We start from the raw sequence: 26,892 nt of genomic DNA on the forward strand, positions 1-26,892 counted from the left end.
ACCTGACTATTACACTAATAAATTGACGTTCCCTTACATAGTTTAATCGATTACATATCCACATATTATAATTGTTAACGACGAGCAATACGTCACCATAAATGGTCGCGATAACCGATCTCGTCTCTGATTGGTCGAACGACGCGCGACCGATGCACGCGTGCAGTCGACGACGCGTTACCTTTTAAGGAATCGGTTTTGCGCGAGACGGCGTGGCGTGGCTAGGACGCGCGGCCTTAAAAGGAAACGTGTCGCTGCATCGCAACGCGTTGACCAATCAGGGACGAGAATCGTCGTTAGAATTAATACTTAAAATTATTACTAAATTGTGATTGGTCATGGATTTGGAATAAATACCCCTGCATTTTTGTACGGAAGTCAGTGCACAGTCAACATCGGAAGTATGAACATTAAGAATAAAGTCTGAAGCCACGAAGTTAGTATTATTATACAGTCCACACCCTCAAAAGTGGTCCATCGAGCAGGATTTGAAGAAGGAAGTACCAGCTCGAAGAAGTACCTCCAGACTGAAGGTCAAGCGGTCAAGCCCGAACCTGTCAACGGTCAAGCACGAACCTGCTAGCGGTCAAGCACGAGCCCGCCATCGGTCAAGCCCGAACCTGCAACGGTCAGAACGGACCTGCAGCACCTGCATCAGAACCAGGACGAAGCAGCTGCTGTACCTGCATCGAGGGTGAACGTGACCTGCGGCACCGGGAGCTGAGCTGCTGCACCGGAGCTGTGAAGAGGCGGAGCGCGACCTGCGGCACCGGGAGCTGAGCTGCTGCACCGGAGCTGCGACGAGGCGGAGCGCGACCTGCGGCACTGGGAGCTGAGCTGCTGCACCGGAGCTGTGAAGAGGCGGGAGCGCGACCTGCGGCACCGGGAGCTGAGCTGCTGCCGGGAGCTGTGAAGAGGCGGAGCGCGACCTGCGGCACCGGGAGCTGAGCTGCTGCCGGGAGCTGTGACGAGGCGGAGCGCGACCTGCGGCACCGGGAGCTGAGCTGCTGCCGGGAGCTGTGACGAGGCGGAGCGTGACCTGCGGCACGGGAGCTGTGCTGCCGCACGGGAGCTGAGCTGTGGCACGGGAGCTGTACTGCTGCACCTGCGACGAGGTGGTGCGCGACCTGCGGCACGGGAGCCGAGCTGCTGAAGCTGCATCGAGGTGAAGCGTCGAGCACCTGGAACCTGGCCTGCACCTGAGAGCGGCCTGGAACCTGCTCCACCTGCATCAGCGCCGGAGCGTCGAGCACCTGGAATCTGGCCTGCACCTGAGAGCGGCCGGGGACCTGCTGCACCTGCATCAGCGCCGGAGCGTCAAGCACCTGGAACCTGGCCTGCACCTGAGAGCGGCCGGGAACCTGCAACGAGGTGGAGCTGACTACTACACCTGCATTTGTGCCGATCGACGAAGACCTGGAACCAGACCTGCACCTGAGAGCGGTCTGGGACCTACAAGGAAGCTAGCTAGACCAAAGTAGGACCGGTCTACAAGCTTTCTGCAACAGCTGCGTCAACACCTGGAACACCTGGAAGATGTTAGTAACACGGAGTCAGGGTGACGTAGCGGAAACGAAGGAGCAGAGAAGTGCCCTGGAACGAAGGGAGCTAGAAACACAAGAAACTTTGCGGCGCGAGATGGAGCGCATCGAACGAGAACGAGTGCAAAGGCTTTCACTGGAGCCACCAAGCACTTTGCATTCAAGACTAGCTGCTGACCACACAGCCAGAGTATGCACCGCCAACACTGAGCTGACGAGGACGACGGACCGTCAGGTGATGATAGACCAACGCCGGCCAGTATCACCGGTCAGATCGACGCGGTCACGCCACAGTCGCCGTTCGACAGCGAGCGCGAGTACGAGATTGCGCATGGCGGAGCTGGAAGCGGCTGAGAAGCTAGCTGCTATCAGAAGAAAAGAGCTGGAACTAGAAGCTGATCTAGTGAAGAAGAGGTTAGCTGTCGAAGTATCGGCAATTCAAGATGACCAAGAGAGTCTGCACGGAGAACCGGTCACCCATCCAGAAGATAACCGCAAGGTGGACGAGTGGCTACAAACCAACCCACTCAGCGCACAAGAGGCGACCGGGCGGAGCAGGCAGGAGCCGCGACCGTTACGCTTCGACCTACCCCGGGAAAGATCACCGCCATCGTCGAGAGAGAAGAGCGACATGGACAAACTGGCGGAAGCGCTGGAGAAGATGGCCCGACCACGTGTACGGCACAGCGACCTGCCGACCTTCACTGGAGCCGTGAACGAGTGGCTTCCCTTCAAGGCCGCTGTACAAGATACCACCCGAATGTATCACATATCGGCAGCTGAGAACCTCCAACGATTAAGAAGCGCCTTGAAAGGAGAAGCACGGGACGCTGTAGCTGCACTACTACACACGGCCACGGACCCCGACGTAATCATGAAGACACTAGAACAGTGCTTCGGGCGTCCAGAGATAATCATTGACCCGACACTGGATGAATTAAGGAAGATGCCGCGCCCGGGTTCGACTTCAACAGAGCTCAACAGCTTCGCGATTAAGGTACAGAACGCCATCTGTGTACTTGAGAACATGGATCGCCGAGGATATCTGTATAACCCGCTGCTGACACGAGAAGTGCTGGAGAAACTTAGCCCTTATCTTCGATCGCGATGGTGCGACTACGCGAGTGAACACGAGGAGACCACAGACCCTGAGATCGTGTTGCTGTCTTGTTTCCTAATGCGAGAAGCAGATCGGGCGTTGAAGTTCACATACGCGCCATCCGGAGGATCAACACCCGCATCGAAGAAAGAGTTCAAGACCGTCGTCAGTGAGCAGAGGAAGAAGGCGAATACAATATACACAGTTATCGACCACAGCGAAGTGAAACCCGGCTGTCCAGCGTGCGGAGCAGATCATGTGCTGACTCGGTGTCCCAAGTATGAGGCGTGGACCACCGATCAGCGTTGGGATTTCGTCCGCAAGAATAAGATGTGTTACAAGTGCGCGCAGAGTACACATCGACGTTGGCACTGCAATGCGAAGCCCTGCGGCGTCAGCCAGTGCCGTCGCCCACATCATGCATCGCTGCACCAGACGCGAGAAAAAGCTGCAACTACGGAACCAGAGCCAGCTGTACAAGAAGCCGTGATGTCAGTGGCGCATAGATCTGCAGCCGGTCCGCGAGATGTTCTGCTCAAGATGTGCCCAGTCGTCGTAGCCGGACCACGGGGGGAGGTGAAGACATTCGCACTCCTGGACGAAGGCGCCACCATCACCCTGGTAGATGAAGACCTCACTACGAGAATTGGTGCCGAAGGACCGGCACGACCTCTACATCTACGTGGCGTAAACATGAACCAGAGCGAAAAGGACAGTAAACTGGTCACTCTGCACATTCGTGGGGTAAAGACGACCACACCTCACCAGATACGTGCACGCACAATGAAAGATCTTCGACTGCATCAACAATCAATACCGGAGTCCCTGATGAAGTTGGAACACCTTCGAGATCTACCACCAGATGAAATCTGCTACGACCTAGCAAGACCCGGTATCCTTGTGGGATCTGACCACTGGGAACACATAGTTTCCCGAGAGCTACGAGTGGGAGGCACAAACGAACCTGCCGCCTCCAAGACGCAACTGGGATGGGTGGTGCATGGAACCGCACCGCGCCATCTGATGATGAAGACAGAGAACGTACTGCACGTCTACGAATCAGAACGGAGCGAAAACAGACAGCTCCATGACTTCGTAGAGAAGCGTTCCAAAGGAGCAGCCGGCACCGCATCTGAACCACGAGCGAGCGACGCCGAGCAACGAGTAATCGCTTCAGCGAGAGAGACGGATGAGAAAACAAACAGCAGTTTCTCACGAGCAAGAACTAGAACCAAGAGGAACTACGTCGACGATGTTGTGGTAAAGTCTGATTCGCCACAACAAGTCTGGAACACAAGGCAAGAACGAAGTCAGAACAAAACACTCGGCTTGGATAGGAACGCCGAACGAAGAACTCAAGCAGAAGTATGCGCGCAGACTCGCGCGTCCAGCGATGGAAAAGCAATCCAGAGAAGTCTGAGTTCTGGTAATGCTTCGAGACGACCGGACCATCGCAGCAGTGAGCATGCCAATTGTCGCCTGGCTGTCATACCTGAACATTGTCAGCCTACTGCGCCCAGAGAGAGACGACAACTAAGTCAGCGCTCATGTCGAGTTGAACATGTCACCAAGTCAGGAGAAATTGAAAAGGAGAAAGTCAGACCGGCTCAGCGGTATCGTCGACCAAATACACACCGGAGGCGACGGCGGAACAAGGATCGTCGAAGAAAGGACCGAGACCGAAGTCTTTCGACGCCCCGTCAGGAAGCTCGTCGTATTATGGAAGTAGAAGAGGCTACGCGGGCTGCGCCGGGGGGAGAGCTGTTAACGACGAGCAATACGTCACCATAAATGGTCGCGATAACCGATCTCGTCTCTGATTGGTCGAACGACGCGCGACCGATGCACGCGTGCAGTCGACGACGCGTTACCTTTTAAGGAATCGGTTTTGCGCGAGACGGCGTGGCGTGGCTAGGACGCGCGGCCTTAAAAGGAAACGTGTCGCTGCATCGCAACGCGTTGACCAATCAGGGACGAGAATCGTCGTTAGAATTAATACTTAAAATTATTACTAAATTGTGATTGGTCATGGATTTGGAATAAATACCCCTGCATTTTTGTACGGAAGTCAGGGAGCGCCTCGGACCGTCGAGGCGAGTGCACGTATCGCTTCTCGCCGCGCCGCGCCGCCCGGACTCCACTTACTCGCGCACGGTCACTGCCGCGGTGTCCGCGGTGACGTCTGTATTCGACGCCACCGTGTACACCGAGGCCGCCCGTGTGCGAGCCTTGTGCTTCCCGGCCTTCCTTCCTTCCGCAAGGATTTTTATCGCCGTTGGGGTCGCGGCCACTCCGAAGACTGACCACCACACCTCATCATGGATCCGGACCAGGAGGTCCGCGATCCTGCACCGGCTGCCCAATGCAGCCCAACCGCCAAGACCGGCAGCCCGGGGTCTTCCCGCAGGACGCCGGAGGAGCCCACGCGCCCTACATCGCCGCGTGTGAACCCCGAAACCGCCGCGCCTCGTGCGAACCCCGCGGCCGGCCCGCGTGGCCGAGCATCGACGCGCTCTCGCGCGGCCCCTAGGCCTGCGCCCCCGCGCGTGTCCGCCGCCCAACGTGACCATAAGGTCCCCCCGCGCCTCGCCGCCCTCCGCAGCAGGCGCCCGACCGTCGCGGGCCGCCCTGCGCCCTCCTCGCGTACACTAAGTGACAGTGACACCAGTGTTAGTGCCGCGAGTGAAGTGAGTGCAGTGCGTGCTCGTGACACGGAGGACGACGCCCCGCGTGATGACGCGAGGGAGTCCCCCGCCGCCCCCGACTCAGAGATGTCGTCGAGAGCCTGCTCATCGACGTCCCTGGACTCCGCCGCCTCCGGAAACCCAGGTAGGTGCCGCTGGCGTCCGCAGCCGGACACATTTATGTTTTTGGCGAGGCGCGCGCGACCGATTGCGCGCGCCCACTCCACGTCGGCGCTGGACGCCAGACGATCGGCCCGCCTGGGTGACGAAACCCCGCCGCCGCCTCAACCGCCCTCTAGGCGCCCCCGGAGCCCAGAGGAAACGGCAGCGATGGCCAAACGCCATTGCGCCATGCCGCCGCCGGCTCGCGCGCCGCCTGCGACCGCGCGCCCGAGCGACGCCGCACGCCCGTCCGCCGCGGAGCCAGCACCGCTACCGAAGCGAGTGCCGCCCGCGCCCGCGCACCCCGCGCGCCCCGCTAACCACCCCGCCGCCGCCGCGAAACCGACCGCGCGCCAAGCGTGCGCACCGCCCGCCGCAGCGCGCGCCGCCGCCGCACCGCGCGCCGAAGCCGCGCCGCGCGCTCCCACACCGCCCGTGTCGCCGCAGCCAGCACGCTCATACCGAGCTGTGTTGGCGTGCTCGGCCCGACCTGCCGGACCGACCGTCGACGCGAGTACCAAACGAGACGCAGCCTCCGGGACGACTGCGGCTGCTGCAGATGCCTCCAGCAGCACGCCGCCCCAGCCGCCAAACAAGGACTTCAACAAGAAACTCCGCTACCCTCCGCTGGTAGTAGAGCACCTGCCAAACTGGGCCCACCACCTAAAGGAGCTCAAGGCGCGCCTGGGCAGAGCCGCAAATGCCCGCCCATTCGGCAAGGGCATTAGATTTACGCCGACGGAGGACCACGAGTACCGCCTCATCCAGCGGTACCTCACTGAGTTGGAGAAGAGTGAGCGGGTGTCGTGGTTCTCCTACTCACTGCCAGCGGAGAGGAGCCTAAAAATAGCCATCCGGGGGCTACCCTCCAATGCCACCCCCGAAGAGGTCGAGGAGGAGCTCCGCGCTCTAGGGTACGAGCCCGAATATGTTAAAAACATACGGGCTCGTGGCGACCGACCCGGGTGTATCCTCTTCGCCATACTGAAGAGGACCAAGGACCTGACGCCGGGGATTTTCAACGTCGACGAGATGCTCGGCATCCCCGGCGTCAAGATAGAGGTCTGGCGGGGTAAGAGAAGACCCGCCCAATGCCACCGCTGCCAACAGTTTAGGCATTCCTCGCACCAGTGCCACAGGACAATGGCCTGCGTGAGATGCGGCGGTGAGCATCCCGCCCGGGAATGTCCACGTCCAAAGGACGAGCCCGCCACGTGCATTAACTGCGGGGGCGAACACCCCGCAAACAACGTCAAGTGTCCCGTGTTCCGGAAGGAGGCCCGGAACACGAAGGCGGGCACGGTCGCCATCAGTGGGAACTCGCGCCGGCAACAAGCTGCCACCGAGAGGCCAACGATTCCCACTGTCAACCCTGACATGGAGCCCCAGGGGGCATCGCTTATGGCAGCAGCGAATGCTCCCACAGAGCGCGGAGAACCCGGACCCTCCTCAAAAAGGGGGCGGAGAAAGCGGAGGCGCGGAAGGAAGTCCCGCCCCGCGACAGATGCAGACTCCAAGGCACCGGAAGAGGTGCCAACACCACAGGGCGGCCAAAAAGTGTCGCCGCCGCAACCCACTGTTGTTGCGACCAAAGGCGCAGGGCCAAACCAAGCCGTCAAGACTGCGCCTGCCCACAAAGTCGTCGCAACAACGACTAGAAGGAAGGCGGATCACTCCGCGGCAGGGACAGAGATCCCCACGGCGACACCCTCCACGAAACCACGGAGGGACGAGAGCGGCAAACCTCTCGACGACGCCGCCATTGAGACCGCGCTGGAGGTGCTCCAGGACGTCCTCCTCGCACTGAGAGCGGGGAGCGACACCTCCAGCATTAAACAGGTGATCCTGAGGGGCATGACGCGTCTATGCGCCCTATGCATAAGCCCCTGAGGATCATCCACTGGAATGCCCGTGGCCTCGTGGGAAAGGCCGCCCTCCTCCGCCCCCTGCTGCAGGAACAGGACATTGACGTGGCGCTGATAAGTGAGACATTCCTGGGCCCTGCAGACAAAATTAAGTTCCCGGGATACCTCACTTATCGGAAAGACGAGACGTCTCCGTGCTTCAGGTGCTACCGCGGCCTGGCAGTTCTGGTGAAGCGCAGAGTCGTACACCAGCAGCTTCCCTTGAGACCCTTCAACACCTTATACACGCTGGGTGTTGAACTTCACCACGGTGGCGCTCATCTACAACTGTTCGCCGCCTATCGCCCGCCCGGTCCCGTTCTCAACGTGGCCGACATCGGCGACCTAATGAGCGCCACCGCACCGGTCGTCATCGCAGGCGACCTAAACGCCAAACACCCAGCGTGGAACTGCGCCACCAGAAACAGGGCAGGTGTACGACTCCACGACGACGCCGAAGCGCGGGGGTACACAGTCGCAGGTCCGGAGGTACCCACACATTACCCGGACAGCGTGAACCTTACCCCCGACGTACTAGACATCCTGGTCCACAACGCCGCCATGAACTGCCAAATCACACAGCAGGTGCTTGACGACGAGCTACAATCGGACCATCAGCCTGTACTCGTCGTCATTGAGCAGCACCCCACACGTCTCGCCCCCCAAGCGCCACGTCCCAAACCGGACTGGACCAAATTCCAGGAACGACTGGAGACGATCACGCCGACTCGGCCGACCAATACCGCCGCCGATGTTGAGCTACTGGCCACGGATATAACTGCCGCTGTAAAGAGCGCCCTCGAAGCGGCGACGAACACGCACTCCACCCAGGGGCGTAGATACACCCCCCTGCCGGCTCACATTAGAAGCCTCATCGTCGCCAAGAGACGACTGCGAAAACAGTGGCAGTTCACGCGCTGTCCAGCGCAGAAAACAGAGCTCAACCGGCTAGCGGACAGAGTAAAGGCCGAGCTTAAACTCCACACCGCCGAGAGCTGGGAGCACACCATCACCGAGGCCGCCGACGACTGGTCCTCGATGCACCGACTCTGCCGCCGACTCACCAACACCCCAGCTCCGGTGCGTCCACTGCTTCACAGCGACGGGGCCCCCAGGTACCGAGCAGAAGACCGAGCGACCATCTTCGCCGACCACCTGGAGCGTCAATTCTCCCCGAACCCAACTGCCGACACGGAACACGTCGCAGCAGTCGAGCAACACCTTCGAGACTACTTCGCCACGCCGATAGCCTCAGAAGAAGACCCACTATACTTCTCCCCGGCCATGGTACGCAAAGCGATAGCGCGGACCAAGCCCAGGAAGGCCCCGGGCGCGGACGGCATCTCCAACGCAGCGCTGCGTCACCTGCCGCACAAATTCGTGGCAGCGCTGACGCGCCTGTACAACGGCGTCCTGCGCACGGGCACCTTCCCCACAGCTTGGAAGGAGGGCCGCGTTATCATGCTGCCCAAGCCGGGGAAAAACATCCTGAAGCCTGAGAGCTATCGGCCGATCACACTGCTGCCCACCACCTCGAAGGTGTTCGAACAACTCCTGCTGCGAACCCTGGCACCCCACATCACGCCGAGACCAGAGCAGTTTGGGTTCCGTGCTGAGCACAGCACGACGCTCCAGCTGTCGAGGGTACTGCACCACATCTCCGCGGCCCTTAATAAAAGGGAGAGCGCGTGTGCAGTATTCCTCGACATGGAAAAAGCTTTCGACCGGGTCTGGCACGCCGGTCTTCTCTACAAGCTGACCACTCAGACACCGATGCCCCGTCGCCTTATCAAGATAATCCAGTCGTTCCTGGAAAACCGGACTTACCGAGTAGCGGTTGAAGGAGCTCTCTCCCCGCCGAGACCAGCAGCTGCCGGAGTTCCTCAGGGCAGCTGCCTTTCGCCTGCGTTGTACGCCACGTACACGGACGACATACCGTCCCCAGAGGGGGCCCACCTCGCGCTGTACGCGGATGACGCGGCGTACGTGACGACGTCGCTGAATCCGTACCACGCCGCCGTCAAGATGCAGCGCGCCCTCGACCTCCTCCCCGCCTGGCTGTCGCAGTGGCGACTGTCCGTGAACGTGGGAAAGACGCAGGCAGTCTCCTTCTCGCGGAGGCTGATCGAGCCCCAGCCGCTACAACTCCTCGACCAGACCATCAATTGGGCCACCAAGGCCAAGTACCTGGGCGTCACTATTGACCGCCGCCTCTCCATGACGCCGCACGCCGAAAACGTGGTTGCACAGGTCCGCGCGGCCCGCGCCATACTTCGTCCAGTGCTCTCCTCACACCTCCCCACGAGAGTGAAGCTGGGTGTGTATAAGACCTACATACGCACCCGGCTCACCTACGCAGCACCTGCGTGGTATGCCCTCACGTACGAGAAGAGCCGGCGAGCTTTGCGCGTGCAACAATCGCTTGCGCTGCGCACCATCGCCGGCGCCCCAAGGTACGTGAGGAATACCACCATCCAACGCGATCTCCGCGTCGAGAGCCTGGACGACTTCGTGCGCCGCCTCGCCGCCTCCATGTTCGCGCGTGCCGACGCGTCAAACCTGGCCCATATCCGGGACATAGCGCCATGGCACGCGCGGCCACCCGACCGCAAGAGGCTACCACGCGACCTGCTCGCGACCACGCAGGCGGAGGACGTCCCTCCGCGACCAGAGGCCGGCGGCCAAGCCCCAGGTGCGGCCCAGGTGGCCCGCACCCCGGACAACACAACGCCCGCCGCTTCCGCTGCGCCGCACTCACGACCGAGTGCGTCGCACGCAGCGGAGCCATCATCACCCGCTTGTCGCGCTCCCGTTGGGTCGAGCGCGACAGCCCCACCGGACTGACTCACCGTGCACCGGGCTCCCGCCGCCTGCCTCGGCGGTAGAGCCCGGTGCAACACCGACAGGACGCGCCGCGCTCCCTCTAGGTTGAGCGCGGCGCCCACACACCGACCCGCGCTGGGCCCTCCGCCATCAAGGCGGCAAGCCCGGCGCCCTCGCTGCGCGAAGCGGCAGCCACGCCCCGCCGCAGTTGCCCCTCTCCGCCTGCGAGGACGACCGCGTATATTCTGCGATACGCGCCTCGTCCGCAGGAGACGGGGGCTCTCATCACGTCGGGGCGGTCTCGCCCCGCATCCCGCATGCACTCCACATCAACGCCTCGGCCCTAAACGCAGGGAGTAAGGATCGATAAAGCCTCCCCCCTGGCTGGCGCCCCCTCGTTGGGCCTCCTATGGGGCAACCATAGGTCTCACCCGACGCGGGGGCGACCGCCGGGAGGAGTGAAGCTCGATCCCCAAACCTCGCGACCAGGGCCGTAGGCACTCGTCTGCCATGGGGGAAATTCCCCCCACACCCAAACACCCGCCCCTAAGTTTAGGGGCGGCGAACAAAACACCCCAACAAGGGGACCTACCAGGTCCCGATGTTGGCTCCACGTGTCCCGTAAGGGGCACTGTGAAGACTTCAACGGAAGTCAGTGCACAGTCAACATCGGAAGTATGAACATTAAGAATAAAGTCTGAAGCCACGAAGAGAGTTATTATTATACAGTCCACACCCTCAACAATAATCTTACAGAAATATCAACAATACATGAATTCAAAAGACCTCGAAAGCCAAGGACATATACTATAATAAACTTAGTCCTTTTCAGGACCTGAAATATTTGGAAATTACTGATTGCCTTTCAGTATCGGTCCCCTTTGTACCGTGTAACCTTTTGTCGTTATAGGCTTCAACTATGAAGGTTATAGAAATGTAAAAGTGAAATAATAATGGTGTTTGTGAATAAATAATGGTAAAATTTGTATTGTTCGATAGAAAAGCAGAATGTTATGTCTGGGTTATTGTACTTTTTTAAGGGATCGCCTTGAGCTCTGTTAAAGGAAAAAATAGGGTGCTTTTAATTAAACGGTTAGTTCGGGGAATTTAAATCATAACCCATTTAATTTTATACTAGTTTGTTGAAATATATTTTTCCGGCTTCTTTTTAAAATTTCTTCTAAAACACAAAATGGCAATTTTTTGTTGTAATTGGCCGCTTTTTTTCGTGTGATTCACTTCTAAGGAATATGTCAACAAATCAGGCTTAGTTTCAATTCTTGTGATCGACAATTTTTATCTTCCAGATTCCCAGTATTTTTTTTGAACTTGAATCACTAACTAATCTACATGGAACATTAATTCAAAACACCATACATTGCTAAATCTACAAAGAATACTCTCAACTACACGCTATCAAAAACACCATACGTTCACAAGGACAAACCTAAAAGGTTCAAACGACGTAATAAATACTGTCCGTCTGTCATACGAGGGTTTACTTGGGTTTTAAGAGCTAATGAATATTTATGAGCAAGTTATGTAAACCCGGTCTGAGAGACCGTAGACCTAATTTTAGACGCGACGAAGTTTTTTTAGGGCTATCCGATGGGCATGACAGTTTGAAACGATGATTGATAAAACGGATCGGTATTGATGAATGGATCTTTTAGAAATTGATGGTTGGCTTGACTTATAAAAATAATGGGATGAAATAATGACATAGGAAATCATTGTAGTAGAGGTTACTGTTGTATTTATCTCCTACCCCTAATGAAGAAGGCGTGATTTTATCTATGTGGAGGTTATAAAACATCTAAAGTTTTTAGGAAAAGCTTGAATTATGCCCTAGTGAAATACTGGTGTTAGTGGAAGCCGACTTCAACATAGTTGAAAGAAAAACGATGATGATGACTTCTGAGTTGCTTTGCTTACTTGTGTTCATATAAAAAAACATATGATCTGTAAAGATATATCAATTGTTAAGTAGACCTTTCAGCTTAAATATGATTATTGTTAGTAGAAGTTCAGTACCTACTGCGTATAGTAACATCGATCGATGTATGTATATATTCGTACTACAACGAGCGACTTTCAAGGCTTCCCAAATATAGTGCCAAAATCAGGATACCGAGAACCGTATGGTCTTAAACAAACATGACTAAAATATAGAGCTTGCAAAATGTAGGTTTCTCTCTGTAATGTTAACTGAAATCTCGCTAAAAGCTAATAACAATAACAGTTTCTGTGGAACTAAGACACGAGTGTATTTTACTTGTGTTACGATAGTAAGGCGTGCGTGAATATTCAGTTCGGCAATATTTTCCGACCCGACTCGACTCACTTGTTCGGCTTGTGCCCACCGGCTTCGTCTACACATATTCGGTTCTGCCCCCCCCGGCCGCCTGGCCGATGTGAACGATAACGTAAACTGAATACGATTAATGCCGAACCGAATATGTGTCCAAGCCTAACACTATTCGCAGAAATAAGCCAGGAATTTCTAACTATCGGCTTTGTTAACGATTCTCTGGTAATTCGTGGTATATGTTTAGTAGTACCGTTTTGGCTAGGACTCTTATTCGTTTATAGAATTCATTGGACCATAGTTCGATTTTGTCTGAAAGTAGTTGTAGTAAGATACAAAATAAGACGTTTACAAACATTGTGTTTAAAATGATTTTGAACAAAGATTATTGCATTCGATTTTATACAGCTCTCTAGTTACAAGGTAGTTGACAATATAATTTCTTGTAAAAATCAATTACATAATATCTTCTATAGCAAAAGAAAACTGGGAGCGTAAACATTCTGGAACATTCATAAAAAGTTATAGCGAAGAATTCAGCTTTATTGAAAATTTAAGCACAAAATCCAGGTAATACTGAAACGTACCCGTTACAGTATTGTCAAAAGAGCCGCCGCCAAAAGAATTCCCAGCGAGTTTCACTTAATTAGTTTTTGTTTCGGCATTAATGAAAATTGTTGTTGCCTCTAAACGGTGATAGGGCGAGGCAATTACAACCGGCGCAGTTTCATCCCGAGTTATAATTAGAAGTATTTTCTTTGACCTTAGGGTAGTTAGACAACTTATTAGAGAACCTTGGCATGCGTAATTCATCTACATCAGTCAAGATCATTGCAAGTTCTGTGTTTAATTCCCGTATCCTATTATATGTTAAACTTGCAACGCGAGAGTTTAAAAGTTATAAAGTTCTATGTATTTCTAAAAAAAAAGTAGCTGTATGCCGAATTTTGTGTATCTCTGCCAACCGCGAATTGTATAAAGGGCTTTCTACTAAGTACTTGGACTATATCTACACGATATTGTCGCAGGCTATTAGGGTTTACAAATGACAGACAGTTAGCTGGAGAGTGCGGGTTTTTGCTCTTAATCTACACAGATGATACCACGTCTTGTGCTCATTAGGCCTCCAAGGCACTACTTATTATACCTACATACGACTTTTTGCTAATCCATATACTTATTTAGTAGAATCGCGTCTTTGAAATGCCCTAAAGCCTAGTATAGTGAGTTTTTTAACCTATTATTGTCCCTCTGATGGGCAAGGGTCTCCTTCAGAACGAGAGAGTGGTAATGCCTTAAGTCCACCAAGCTGGCCAAGTGCTGCATGCCCTCAATAAATGTATTAAACAAATTTTAGGCATGCAAGGTTTCCTCACGATGTTTTTCTTCACTGTTAGAGCAAGTGATCATTATAAAGTGATAAATGAATTTAATAAGATGTGGATTTTAGCTACCTGTTTCATAAATCTACGAACTCGTGCATATTTAAGAAAGTTCATAGTTAATAATGTTTTTAAATCAATTATAATGACTGAATATTGGGCACGTCATTGCATATAACGAGCAAATTCATTAACTATTTTATCAGCAAGCGAAAATACGTGAAAAATCACCAATCCATATTGACCCGTTTCTATAAAACTTATGTATAGTATTCATAGTTCGGTAACAGCGGCAAGTGTAGATAAGTTTCGCTCCACTATGATTTATTGTCGCGTGACGTACAAGAAATATTTATTGTTTTATAAAGGATACTTCAAGAGCACTCGACTATACGGTCCTTGAAGAAAAACTCGGGGTTGGGAAAATAACTACTGAATTTGATGTATGAGATAAAATATCTGGGGGCACGGAAGTGCCCCCGCAAGTCGAGCAAAAAAAAGCGGCACTGCCGTAACATCCTTTTCTCGAAGCAATTCGGGCTATTTTTAACACCCCTATAATTTCGTTGTGGATAAAACAAGAAGCCTGGATTTTCAGCAACTAATCAGTCATTGTATAAACACGGTATATTTAAAATTTCAGTCAATTTGAACCAGTGGTTTAAAAATTACAACTTGTTAAAATTTTGAATTTTGTCACTCACTGATTCACTGACTTACTGACTCACTGACTCACCGATCATCAAAAGTCTAAGGTACTTCTAGCAGACTTAGAAGCTTAAAATTTTGAATACAAATAGGGTTTAGTTTCTTAATCATGGGAAAAATTAAATATTTTCTAATTTCGGTCCAGTTTTCTAAATACACCAACTGCAACAATAACTTTGTAATCCCATATAAATGTATAAGATTACAAGGTTACATTTGCAGTTAATGAATTATTATTACTGTAGAAAATAAAATAAATATGTGTAAATAGGTACCTACTATATGAGGCATAACGGGAGGGGGTATAGGGTGGGTAAGGGTGTTTAGCCCATGAAACTGAACAACATTCCCATAGGAAAATATGTTGAATTATGAAAAAAAAACGTCTTTCCATACAAATTGGACTTATGTTCGCTCTACAAAAAGAAGTGAGATCCCATCAAAAACATTCTGTAAAAACCTCAAGTCTCGCCGTAAAAAGTTGTGAGATGTATATAATACCAAGTCGTTTAATCTATTTAGTCTCTACTTAAAGGACCTTCCGTCTTAAGTTATTACGTATGTTATTATCATGCCAATTTAAAAAGAAATACCTTTAAAACAAATAGATCGACTTGGTCATCGCAAGAAAACACAAATTCGCCATTAACATTTCAGGAGCATTAACTTCTCGTCGTGCTGTGTAGTGTGATACATACTAATAATCAAATCATGCGATGGCCAGGTCGATCTATTTGTTTTAAAGGTATTTTTTTTTAAAATTGGCATGATAATAACATACGTAATAACTTAAGACAGAAGGTCCTTTAAGTAGAGACTAAATAGATTAAACGACTTGGTATTATATAGATCTCACAACTTTTTACGGCGAGACTTGAGGTTTTTACAGAATGTTTTTGATGGGATAGGACTTTGAGGATCTTCAGAAAGAAAATGTTAGAGCACCAGATGACAAATAAAAGAAGTCTTAATATATACTGGCGCTTTAAGGAAAAAAAACTGAATTAGGATGGAAAAGGCACAATTCGTGTAAGTACCTTAATAAACATCAAGAAAAAAAGGAAGACGATTTAAAAAATCTTATCAGTTATTATACGAATGAAATAAGAATAGAGTAAATGAAATCCAATGCTAAATAAAAAAATCTGGTCCAGATTAGATACGAGCCATTTTATCACCGATACAACTAGATTTCTGTCCACAAAGACGCCGGTTACCGAAAATAACAAATTTTAAGGCAAATTACTTATTCAACATTTAGATCAAATACTTGAAAAAGAAAATAAAGTTACTGTCTATAGTTTTAATGAATCGTCAACTAAATCAACACACTTCACTCAAGAAAACAGTCCCTAAATATTTCTATATCTTAGAAAATTTCAATATCATTAGAATAGCTGGCAATTGTTCGTCGCTCGTTGATTTATCCGTCGAGTCCCGCGGGAGAAGTCTGAGAGCCATTAAAATATCTTTTATCCTTATCTCAGCAGACTCTGCTACATTTGCTGACGTCGGCTGGATTTTCTATATGTTTTATCACGTACAATGCGGGAATGGAATTTGCTTTGATACGTGGGGAATTAAAGTTATTGGATTACGATTGCTTGATTTATTGGAGAAATATTGTGATGATAGATGTGTGGTAAAATCATTGAAGAAATTTAAAATCAAACCCATCATTGGTAAGCTCAGCTTGATACAGTATGGTCCCATTGGTCACCCATCATTACTTACTTAATTGTTAGCTTCGCTGCCGAAGTAATTATACGCTTATCAGATTACTGGTTTTTAAACTACTAATGACTTACTAGATTTTTTTTAAGATCAAAATTAAAGTGAAAATCAAAAACGACCGCTGGTTTATAATCACCGAAAACTTAATAATACGTTACTTACGAAAGCAGTACTAACTAATAATTTAATCGTACTTTAAAAATAAAACATTCCCACAAAACCACTACACGTACTCTTGAACAAGGATTCCCAGTACTGGAATAATTCATTAGATTACCGCCAACGGTTTACTGGCTACAATATTTATTCGTTTAATGATTATTCCGACAGTAAAAGGTTAGTAAGGCAAAAGTTACAAGTTGAAAGTTAAAATATTTAAGTTTAAGTTGACTAAAGTATGAAAGAATTACTACGAATAAATCATGACAAAATAAATGGAATGGATGTACTTCAATTATTACGAGAGCGAGGACCAATTTCATAGCTTATGAAAAAGTGTTAGATAACCTATTTGTTGAATATATTGTCAGAAAAACTATAAAATCCATTGTCAATAATTGTCCTTTTATCAGATAAATTTATCCAATAGGTTTTCAGAAGTATGAATATAATACAGGGTTAAGTTTCAGTAAAACAAAAAGAAAATCTACTTCATCATTGGACCTTTTAACACCAATCGACATAATAAACCTTAGTTTCGATAACAAATGTGTCGGAAACAATAGGCTTGTCTGCACCTTTCATAACCCTTTCACCCTTTTACGTGATAAAGGACTTTGCTTTCGCTTACTCACGCTGTATCAAAACCTTTTATCTATCTGTCATGTTGGCTACATTGATAGCCGTTTTAGTACGGTTACGTGTAAATGATGGGTTAGTGGGACTGAAAACACTATAACACAATACTTATATTAATGAGATCCATTTGTAAGTGTAGATGAAGGGGTTAATCTTTGAAACTGAGGGTCTGATATTGATAATTCTATAATTGTTCGAAAGCCTTTACACTGGATATAGTCTCACATCACGGGAAATCCTTCAACGCTGACGAAATTATCGGTATAGCAGAGTATAGCTATTAAGAAACCAAAACTTAACCCATTTTCAATTTTCATGATACCTGTCAAAGAACGTAAGCATGAATTATGAATGAATAATTCCTGCATCGTAACCTATCTATTCAGTTGGCAGACACGAATTAACAAATCGTCCCCGTAGAACGAAAAGTCATTAAGTAACAAAATGTTCAAAATCGACTTATAAATACCAATAAAATCAGCAATTTTTTCTCCATATTTCTGTCTTACTCTCGTATTCATAACGCAATTATTTAGAAAAATGTAAATCGCGAGACTTAATTAAGTACATTATTTGATTTGTGACAGTTGAGTTACAAGTAACTAAGTCACCTGATTACTTTTTCTCTTCTTTGTTGAAAAAGATACTTACGCATTAAAGTTCCTTATCTACTTTTTCCGCATTACTCCCTATAGGCATGTCTTAAAAAATAGTAATGCGAAAACTCATCAAAGTGACTTAGTAATTTTATTGTATGTGATATTTTGTGCGAAAAGTAACTAACTACCATTAATTATTTTTCGAGCTATATTATTTAAGACCAGACGTTTAAAAGAAAAAACGACAACTAACTATAGTGTTCTGGTTAATATTTTCCCTGACTGTAGATGACATAACACATTAGAGTATTATAATTAAAATGTTTTGGCTACTTTTCACTCAGCAAAAACACTACTAGATGAAAGGTTGGTAACTATGTCCCGTGATACGATGCTACTTAGTGAGATTACGCCCTTTGACCTTAGGACCCTCGCCGCGCCCGCGCATTATTGCAGTCACTCGCAGAGGCGTACTTTAAGATGGCGCGCCCTGGGCTCCGCTAGCTTTCCGCCCCATCAAGGAATGAAAAAACTAAACTTTATTTTCATTTTTAACAAATTAGTTTTTTACATCGTCCTGATCAATTTTATTTATTAAATCGGCTTTAATCGACCTTCACCTCCTTCGGGCAGGCTGAGTCGTCCAGATCTGTAATGCTCAGTTCCGCGGTCTTTGTGGGCCTGGACACTCGGAAGGTGTCCTCCCCGATAACTTTCCTCAATTTAGAGGCCAGGGCATCCGCTTTTCCGGTCCCTGACCCCTGGGAGCTCAACATTCGAGCTCCCGTAGCCGCAACCCCGAAGCGGACTATTTCATTGTCGGCTTGGTTTATTTTGTCCTTTGCGTCCCTAATAACGTCTCTATATGTCGCACCGCTTTTTGCCGCCTTGAGCTGCAGCTGGAGCCCGAAGATTGGGCGCCTTCTTCTTCCTCCTTCTTTTATTACAGAATTGATGAGTATCTAAACGACAATAGCTCTTGGGAATAGTCGCTCGCTTGATTAGGATTCTTTGAAATTAGGGAACTTTGCCATAAATTGTATAAACTCAGTAGCAGTAGGTCTAAATATTGTAAAATATGGGCACTTAATGATGCAAATAGGTGATGTTACATACAATTTGATGTTAATCATAAAACTGTCACTTTTTTTCTTTTATATTGTTCACAACCAATGTGTGCTCCCAACATACGGTATGATCAGAGACTAATAAATAACCAGAGTTTCTTGCTAGCTCTTCTCATAAGGCTCCACCCCCTTTCCGAGCTAGTGGTAGATTCAGTAATTGTAACGACTATCATAAGTGTCAATATTTGCCCTAAATGAATAAATGATTTGATTTTGATTTTCTTGCCCTTTTTGTCGGCTTCCGTAGCCTTGGGCGCCTTGCTATTTTTCCCGACGAGCTGCTACTCTTTGGCAGCCGTCGGTTTAGTGAACGGCGGTTTGGAAGCCACTGCACTGTAAGACGCGGCTGTTTACCCTGCTTCTCCTTGGTCCGGAGACCTGTGAGCTGCGGTGCGGTGGCGGTGGCGTGGCGAATGCGTTAGCAGGTACAGCTGAGGACGCTGCCCCTGGTTTTTCTGGCGCGGGGATTGATGCCGTTGCCTGTGACATGTGATCGACCTCCTCTTGCAAGCGATAATTCTGGGCTTGACGCGCCAAATTCTCCTTCGTGGCATACTGCCTGCTCGACTCCGACACTGCCAGTTTGACGTTCCTGGCAGCGTCTTTGAGGGACTTTATAAAGGTCACCCTTGAGGTGACCGGATTTGTCGGCCACCTCCACCACTGCCTAGTGGTGAGTGAGGATGGTGTCCGCCAGCTGGATGGTGAATTTGTCCTTAGGGTCATTGTCTGACACTTGCTAAAACTGGGCGTGCTCCGACCCTCCGCAACTATGCTATGCAGTCAATACGGCTGGGCTTCTTGCCCCCGATCTCCTCGGGTTTGAGCTTCTCGCCTCTCCCACTTACATCATTTGGGTTCGTTTTCAAATTTATATTATCCAAACAGTTCCCGCGAGTGTGGTGGCAAGTATCGTTCCACCGAGGTAGAGGCCCCATAATCCGGTGACCCTTATACTACTGGAGGGCGGGAGGTGCCCCAGTGGCCGCTTGCGTCTGGTTTTTCTGGCGCGGGGGTCCCCGCAAAGCGAATGAACTCTGTCCACGCAAGGCCCCTAAAGGGGGCGCCACTGCTGGAGTTACTCGGGATTTTCACAGAGGTGGTCTCCTCGCGACCCAGCCGGTTAAGGCAAGGCCCTCGGTCAAGGATGGACGGATTTACGATAACTGACGGTTGACGAGGGCGGCAGCGGCCTGGCTCTTCGTCAGCTCGGGGCAGTGTGAGTGCCTACTGGGCCCGTCCTCCCACTGACGGCTCACCTGTCCCGCACCTGTGTCCTCTGCAAACAGAGGGACACGCGCAGTAATTTTTTGTTACTCGCGATCACTGTTTCCCCAACCTTTCAATTCTACTAAGCCCCCTCACCCCGACAAGATGCAGACCCAAGAGAGGAAACCGGCCCGGGCTATAGCCCTTCTAGCCCTAGGGTAAATACACCCCTGCAAGGAAAGATTTGTTAAATCTTTGTGTCAAAGGTGTCATACTAAGCGAACTTTATCCTTGGTATGAATCTTTACCTGTTAGTAACGATGTGTTGGATAGGCTATGTGAGCCTGACGTCACTTAGCTCGAGGAAGAAGAGGAAAATGATGTGGCTACATCATTAATGCTGTTCTATTGATGATTTTGTAACGTGTTCTTGTTCATTATGTTTTAATTAGGTTTTGTATACTTAAAGACAGTTTTTTTTCAATAAATGTTGCCTAAGAATGTTGTTTTACTTTTATACTTTTCAACTGATAGGACACTAGTTTTAAATTAGGCAATAAATTAATAAATAAGCAAAGTCTATTTAGTTGGGTATTTTATTTAGACATAGTTATGTAAAATATGTTTTACTCCTAAAATAACTAACTGATTTTAGTTACTAGTATAATATTTAAATGCTGATGCGAAAACTAACTAACTACATGTGAAAAGTAACTAAGTGACAGATAAATAGGAAAACCTTGGGGTAAAACAAATTATCCTTTACAGTTAATAATTTATATACTATTTTCGTGGTTTAATACATATAACATATACGTAATTAATATATCTTCAAAACAAAACCTTTCATGCATCGATAACTAATCTCCGAAAAAAGTTATATTTTTTTTTGTCATTTAAGACATAAAACACCTCGTATCTCAAAATCACTTAAGTGTTAGTTAGTGATTTTTCGCTCTACGGGGACGAAATTACAACCAAACTTGAAAAAAAATATCTTGACTAAAATTTGAACTCAGCAGACATACTGAAATGACATTGTAACGACGTGACCTTTTCCCAAAACGTCACGTACACGATAGCATGTTTTTATTTTATTTTGAGAATATTATTTATTTATACTAAAAGGTCACCTTGTTCAGACATGAATAGAGAATTACGGATTGAAAAACAGGAGGTATCACTGAACGTAGCCGAGTGGTATACCTCCTACCAAGTGGTCTATGGTTCGAACCCGAGGTAACACACCGATGACGTTTCAAAGTTATGTATAAAAAATAATTACGTTTGTTTAAGGCCAAATATTGAAAAACTTCAGTTTGAAATTAGTGTGATTAAAAAATCGTTTAACTTGTCTTGCTATTGTAAGTCAAATTGTACCATATCATGTCATTTTTTTATTATAAAGACAGCTTTACCTGACATATTAGAGCAACTCCAATGTTTCTCAACAAATGTTCTAACGCGTACTCTCCCTAACATGATGTATGGCCTCTCATATTCCAAGAGCGATATTTCATCCACTTTACAAGTCGCGAATGTTCCCTTTATTTCGACGACAAAATGGTGAATTTTTTATACACTATCTTTCCTTACATATTTCTTTTAGAAGCTTCAAAAAGGTGACTCGATCGAAATCGTGAGTGCTCCCTGAAATTATGATGACAGCGAATTTTTAATTGAATAAGGATAAGAAAATATTCTTAGTCGTTATCTTTTGAGATAGCACTTACTTCGTAACTCAATGTCTTAGTAACTGTTTATACAACTAGGTTAGGCTTGCTTTCAAGTTGTTTTTGATGTTGGATAAGTTTCGCAAAATATAAATTACATTTTAATAATACTAGTGATAAAATCTATATCAAAACCTTCTGCGTCCTACTAATTTTTTAAATATTATGACCCGTATTTTGTATGTTACAATTTCTAATACAGTTAAACGCTAATACATAACTTCCCAATCAATAGTAAATAAAAAAGCTCCTTGCCTAACTCGGCAATCCAATGACGATAAAATATAAGAATGTAACAACCCAAATATACTTGAAATATAAAAACATTTTGTTATTACACAACAATAACCAAAGCGAATAAAATACAAAAATCGATGATCAATTTTCCATCACATCGCTTATGCCGATAACATCCAATACCATAAAATAAATTGTGTTCGATGAATCGACAGTACGTATATATTTTCCGCACCATCTACTCCCAACTCTATAAATATTGCAGTCTGTCACCGCTAGCTATCCGTTGAATTACTATTGATGATTGATTTACTAATTCCTAATACGACCTAGAAAACTGAGCTAAACTTATTGAAATCCGATTAAGTTATCCGATTGGTGGAATGAAAAACCAAACGACGTTTTAATAGCGTTAAGAGGGAAACCTTTTCAGGGATTTATTTATTGGTTTTGATTTTCCGCTAAGAATATTGCGAAGGATTTGCTATTTAAGTTTTAGTGGATTTGATGTTTTATCGTCGGATTTACTACGTATGAAGATTTTTATTTCTTTGGTTGTTGCTTAGCGCTTATTTTCTATTCATACAAATATCTGACACAGTAGATGTGTATACTCTCGCGAAGCAGCAGTTTAGATGTTTACACCTATTTGCACAACAAGTCTATCCATTACCCCAAACCATTCCTCATCCCAAACCTAACCCGCCTATCCTGAATCCCTATCCTCAAACTACCTTTCCTCCCCAGGTTCGTCCTCCGCCCACGTCGGTACCTCCACCTCCTCCGTCAACAAATCCTCATATAACAGAGGAGTCACCATACCAAGATACAGAAGCAAGTCGAGAATAAGCCCAGAGAGCAGTCACCACGCCAGTTGCACCCAAGAAACAGACTGGAAACCAATTCAAGGCAGATCACAGTCTTTAAAAAGAATCGTATCCAGAAACTCGTTTAGCAGAAAGAAGACTCATGTGTCTTCGCCAGATCTTAGTATGAAGAGAGAAGAAAGACTGAGCTATGGGAGTGATGACTCAGTTCCTGAGTTCAGGCCTTGCTACTGTGATCAAAGAATGACTACGGGTAACCCGGCTATAACGGAGCTGGTGAACAGGTGGGACAATTTGCTAGTGGTACTGGTGTGTGCGATGGTGGTGCTTCTATTCCTCTCGTCTCCAGTCGCATCGATCTTCGGAAGGAGATAGTTTTAGATAAGTGTAAATATATTTTGTTTGTATGTTTTTCTTGTTTTTTTTTGGTAGATTTGAATTGTAGTTTTAGGTACAGTTTTGGTACTTTTTTTCGCAGAATTTCATCCTTTATTAGACATTTAGGCCAAGTTATTCTTGAACATCCTTCTTTGAGATGCTACAAAAAGTTATTTTGTAATGATAACTTCATAAGCCTACATCGCAGAATTAACTAAGAGTCAAAATCTTATGTTGTCCCTTACCTACTACAAAAAAAAACGAACCAAAATAGTATTTTACGATGTCAATCTACGTGAACTATCTTCTATCAAATTACTAGTCAGTAGTCCCTTAGGATACTCCATACTAAACTAATATACAGAAACAAATGGTCCCAATCAAGTCTTCAGACTCCGTCGTCCAGTGCCGTGGGCGTGCGATGGCAAACACCCACACACTGCACGACGCGACATGTTTACACGTCAAATGCAACTTCATCCATTCATTGAGTCACTTTGTAATGCTATTATATTAACAGTTGTGAATGAAATTATGGTCGTATCAGAGATTATATTTCAATGTTTAAGAAATTGGAGATGATTCTGTTTTTATGAATGGCTGCACGTGCAGTCGCAATGCCGCGTTATTAATTAGGTCGTTTAGATTTATATTCGAAATTAATTAGGGTAAGTGTGATACCTATATGACAAAACTAAAATAAATCTTTATCAATTGTGTTGGTTTCATATGAAAAATTAATCGAAAATAGTTCAAATTCCCACGTTAAATATTACCCAAATGATTCAAAGTTACCCAAATTGACATTACATTAGTTCTGTATTAGTACGTCTTACGGGGGTATCTTGCGTCTATAATTGATACGGAAAGGGGTCCCTTTTAACATTAAATCACATCACTTGGAGGACCTATAATGGAATTATTAGGGACACTATTAAGTGCTCAGACATGTCACTAAGTGATAGTATGGTGACCACATTAACCGCAACTGTTAATATTATAGCTGTTATGTCTTTTGACAACTCGCAGAACTGAAGAATCTCGGTGTGACTAAATTGTGCGTAAAATCGAATTCAAAAATTTTAGACAGCTTTCAACTGACCTTACCTATATTTAGCTCTAATTAATATAACTAGCCTATATCAACTGCCTTAGGGCAGCTTGAATAACTTAGACACAAGGTTGACCACTAACCATACAATAAGAAGAAGATAGCATAGCCTTCTAACAAAGCTAATAAGCTTGAATTTCAGTCTACGTAAAAGATCCATAAAAAAAACTAGCAGCACAGATATAAAGTTAGCGCAAATAGCCAATGCACAGCGAGCACGATTGCACAGAGGTCCTTGAGCGTGGGCGTTGCAGAATACGCCTACGCGACACGTGACCGCGCGCTGGTCACTTACATTGCACTACAATTACAAACGATGTAATCTACCAGATAGTGGCTGCTTTGTAATTACTGACACTTCTGGTTTTAATATATCGATGGTTTGAAGTGGGAAAGGTTTTCTCGTATATTTTTTATTAAAATTGTAATGTTTTTGCATAAGGGTATTTTACTAGGTTAACGTAAAATTTTAAAACTTAAATACGAACAATTAGAAACCCTTATCGTTCAAGCGAAGTATTTTCTTTACATCATTATCGTAATATTATTTTTTTTTATACAAAAATACTATACGTGTGACGTCAATAATTTAGTACATTTTTTAAAACAAGTACAAAACAACTTTATATTATGCGAGTAAAAATTCGATACTAGCGACAATAATGAAATAACCATTAAATATTTATGGCTTACATTTTGAAAACTATCGTTTTTGAGTGAAATCAAATTAAAAGATTTGTACAAAGCAATTTTTTATAAGCATGTTCTCAAAGAAAATACCGAGCTTAGAACGGAACCAACGCTACATATTTCTCAATGCAGTATTTCCAATACCTGCAAGTATTTTAATGATAAATTCCCGGTAAGTAGGGGTCGTCCCACGCATGCTCTATATGTCAAACGTGACCTAGTGTTCCTGGGCATGCATGCGTGTACCATCTTTTGTTGCCTTTCTCATCTAGTAATGGAAGAATATTGCGATACTGCTGCTGGATTTTAATTTATCGTTACCTACTTCAAGACGTGAAGGCAGGAGTATTTTGAAATTTTGGGTTTAATTACTTGAACTTGTTAAAGAGATCATTGATAACCGACCTATCTAAGTAACATCTGTCAATCTAGGCAAACTTAGTGATTGACACGAAATGATAATTTTGTTTGATTGTTTAGTAGTCGGAAAAATACTTTTAAATATTTTTTATTATATTCTATTCGATACTGTGTTATTGGCGGAATTAAGGATAATACTAAGATCGCCGCATAGCTAAACAAACAAATAATAGCGACTGACACTGCAAAAGCAATTCCTCTGAGAACAATTTTTCTAGTAGTTAAAATTTTAAACCTTATAGTCAACAAACTTATCATGAATTTAACATAGTCTTTCATAAAAAACGTGTGAATCCTCGAAAGGCACATTTCATAAAAAGCTTTTATCCATAACTCGACTAGCATATCTTTCATCCCATTCATACAGCCAGACCCTCTTAAAACAAACGTCATCGCTCAGGCGTCACGACAATAAGTTCAATCAGATAACGAATGTTGTGGGCGCCCCCTCTGACGTCACCAGTTACGTCACGACTTATCGTGGCACTGAATATGGGACTTATGCATATTGAACAGGGAAACTTTGTACAAAGTGTTATAATTTGATATCGATATTTAGATGATAAGTAAAAGGTAACTAAGTATGATATATTGTAAAAAGTGAAAACTAACTTTCATATTATAATTTGTTGCTGAGTATCTAAAGTGGTGGTAACTTTTATACAGGACTGTTTTAATTTTGTAAAAGAGTTTTAAAATTTGAATAGAGTATTATTGCATTACTTTAAATATACTTACTATACTTTGAAGTCATAGTTGTTTAAATGTATGTGAAATATATTACCTTCTATATTTTTACGCAGCGTGTAGGGACGTTTCGGACACAGGTTAAAATCCAAATTTTTTTATATTGTTTTACATTAGCAAACATAATAAATACGTGTTTTGCTAAAGGCGTCTAAAGGTTTTTTAAGGGTATTTTTTTATGAGAACTTTTCTGTTACACAGCTACAATCTCTAGACTTAAGAGAAACATTTCTGCAATAAAAACAACAGCAGGAAATGTTGAGTATTCGTAGAAGCTAGGAGCCGGTCCCTGCGGAAACATCAATAAACGATATTGACACAAGGCCTTGTATCCAGACCCGTTACGTACTAAGTCCTAGACTAATAGATACTTGTCGGATTGGAGTTTCTAACACAATATTGGTTTAAGGAAATAAATATGGTAGCTATGATTTTTTTTTAAATCATTACTGTCCCACGGGCAAGGGTATCCTCCCAAACGAGGGGGAGGGGTTAGGCCTTGAAGTCCACCACGCTGGCCAAGCGCGGGTTGGGAACTTTGATATTTTGTTTTACGAAAATAAATTTAAAATAATAATATATATGACCCCACTACCATAAGGGACGAATAGCCAAAAAGAAAGAGAGATTTACGAAAATATTTTAGATGTACAAAACTATGTAAATATTCA

General features: G+C 46.3%; 1 protein-coding gene across 3 annotated transcripts in view; it reads left to right on the forward strand.

Annotated features, from left to right (window-relative positions):
• Positions 1-26,892, forward strand: part of retm (real-time) — a 108,365-nt gene that overhangs the window by 57,737 nt on the left and 23,736 nt on the right. Inside the window, exon 2 of one of the 3 annotated variants that reach the window (XM_076121538.1) lies at positions 4,902-5,469. The exons of the other annotated variants lie outside the window; for them this stretch is intronic. Coding sequence (XP_075977653.1) covers positions 4,959-5,469 — 511 coding nt within the window. The 5' untranslated portion in view covers positions 4,902-4,958. The remainder of the gene's footprint in view (positions 1-4,901; positions 5,470-26,892) is intronic. 3 annotated transcript variants of the gene reach the window in all.

This window comes from Anticarsia gemmatalis, chromosome 13, assembly GCF_050436995.1.
Source record: "Anticarsia gemmatalis isolate Benzon Research Colony breed Stoneville strain chromosome 13, ilAntGemm2 primary, whole genome shotgun sequence".
Classification (NCBI taxonomy): domain Eukaryota; kingdom Metazoa; phylum Arthropoda; class Insecta; order Lepidoptera; family Erebidae; genus Anticarsia; species Anticarsia gemmatalis.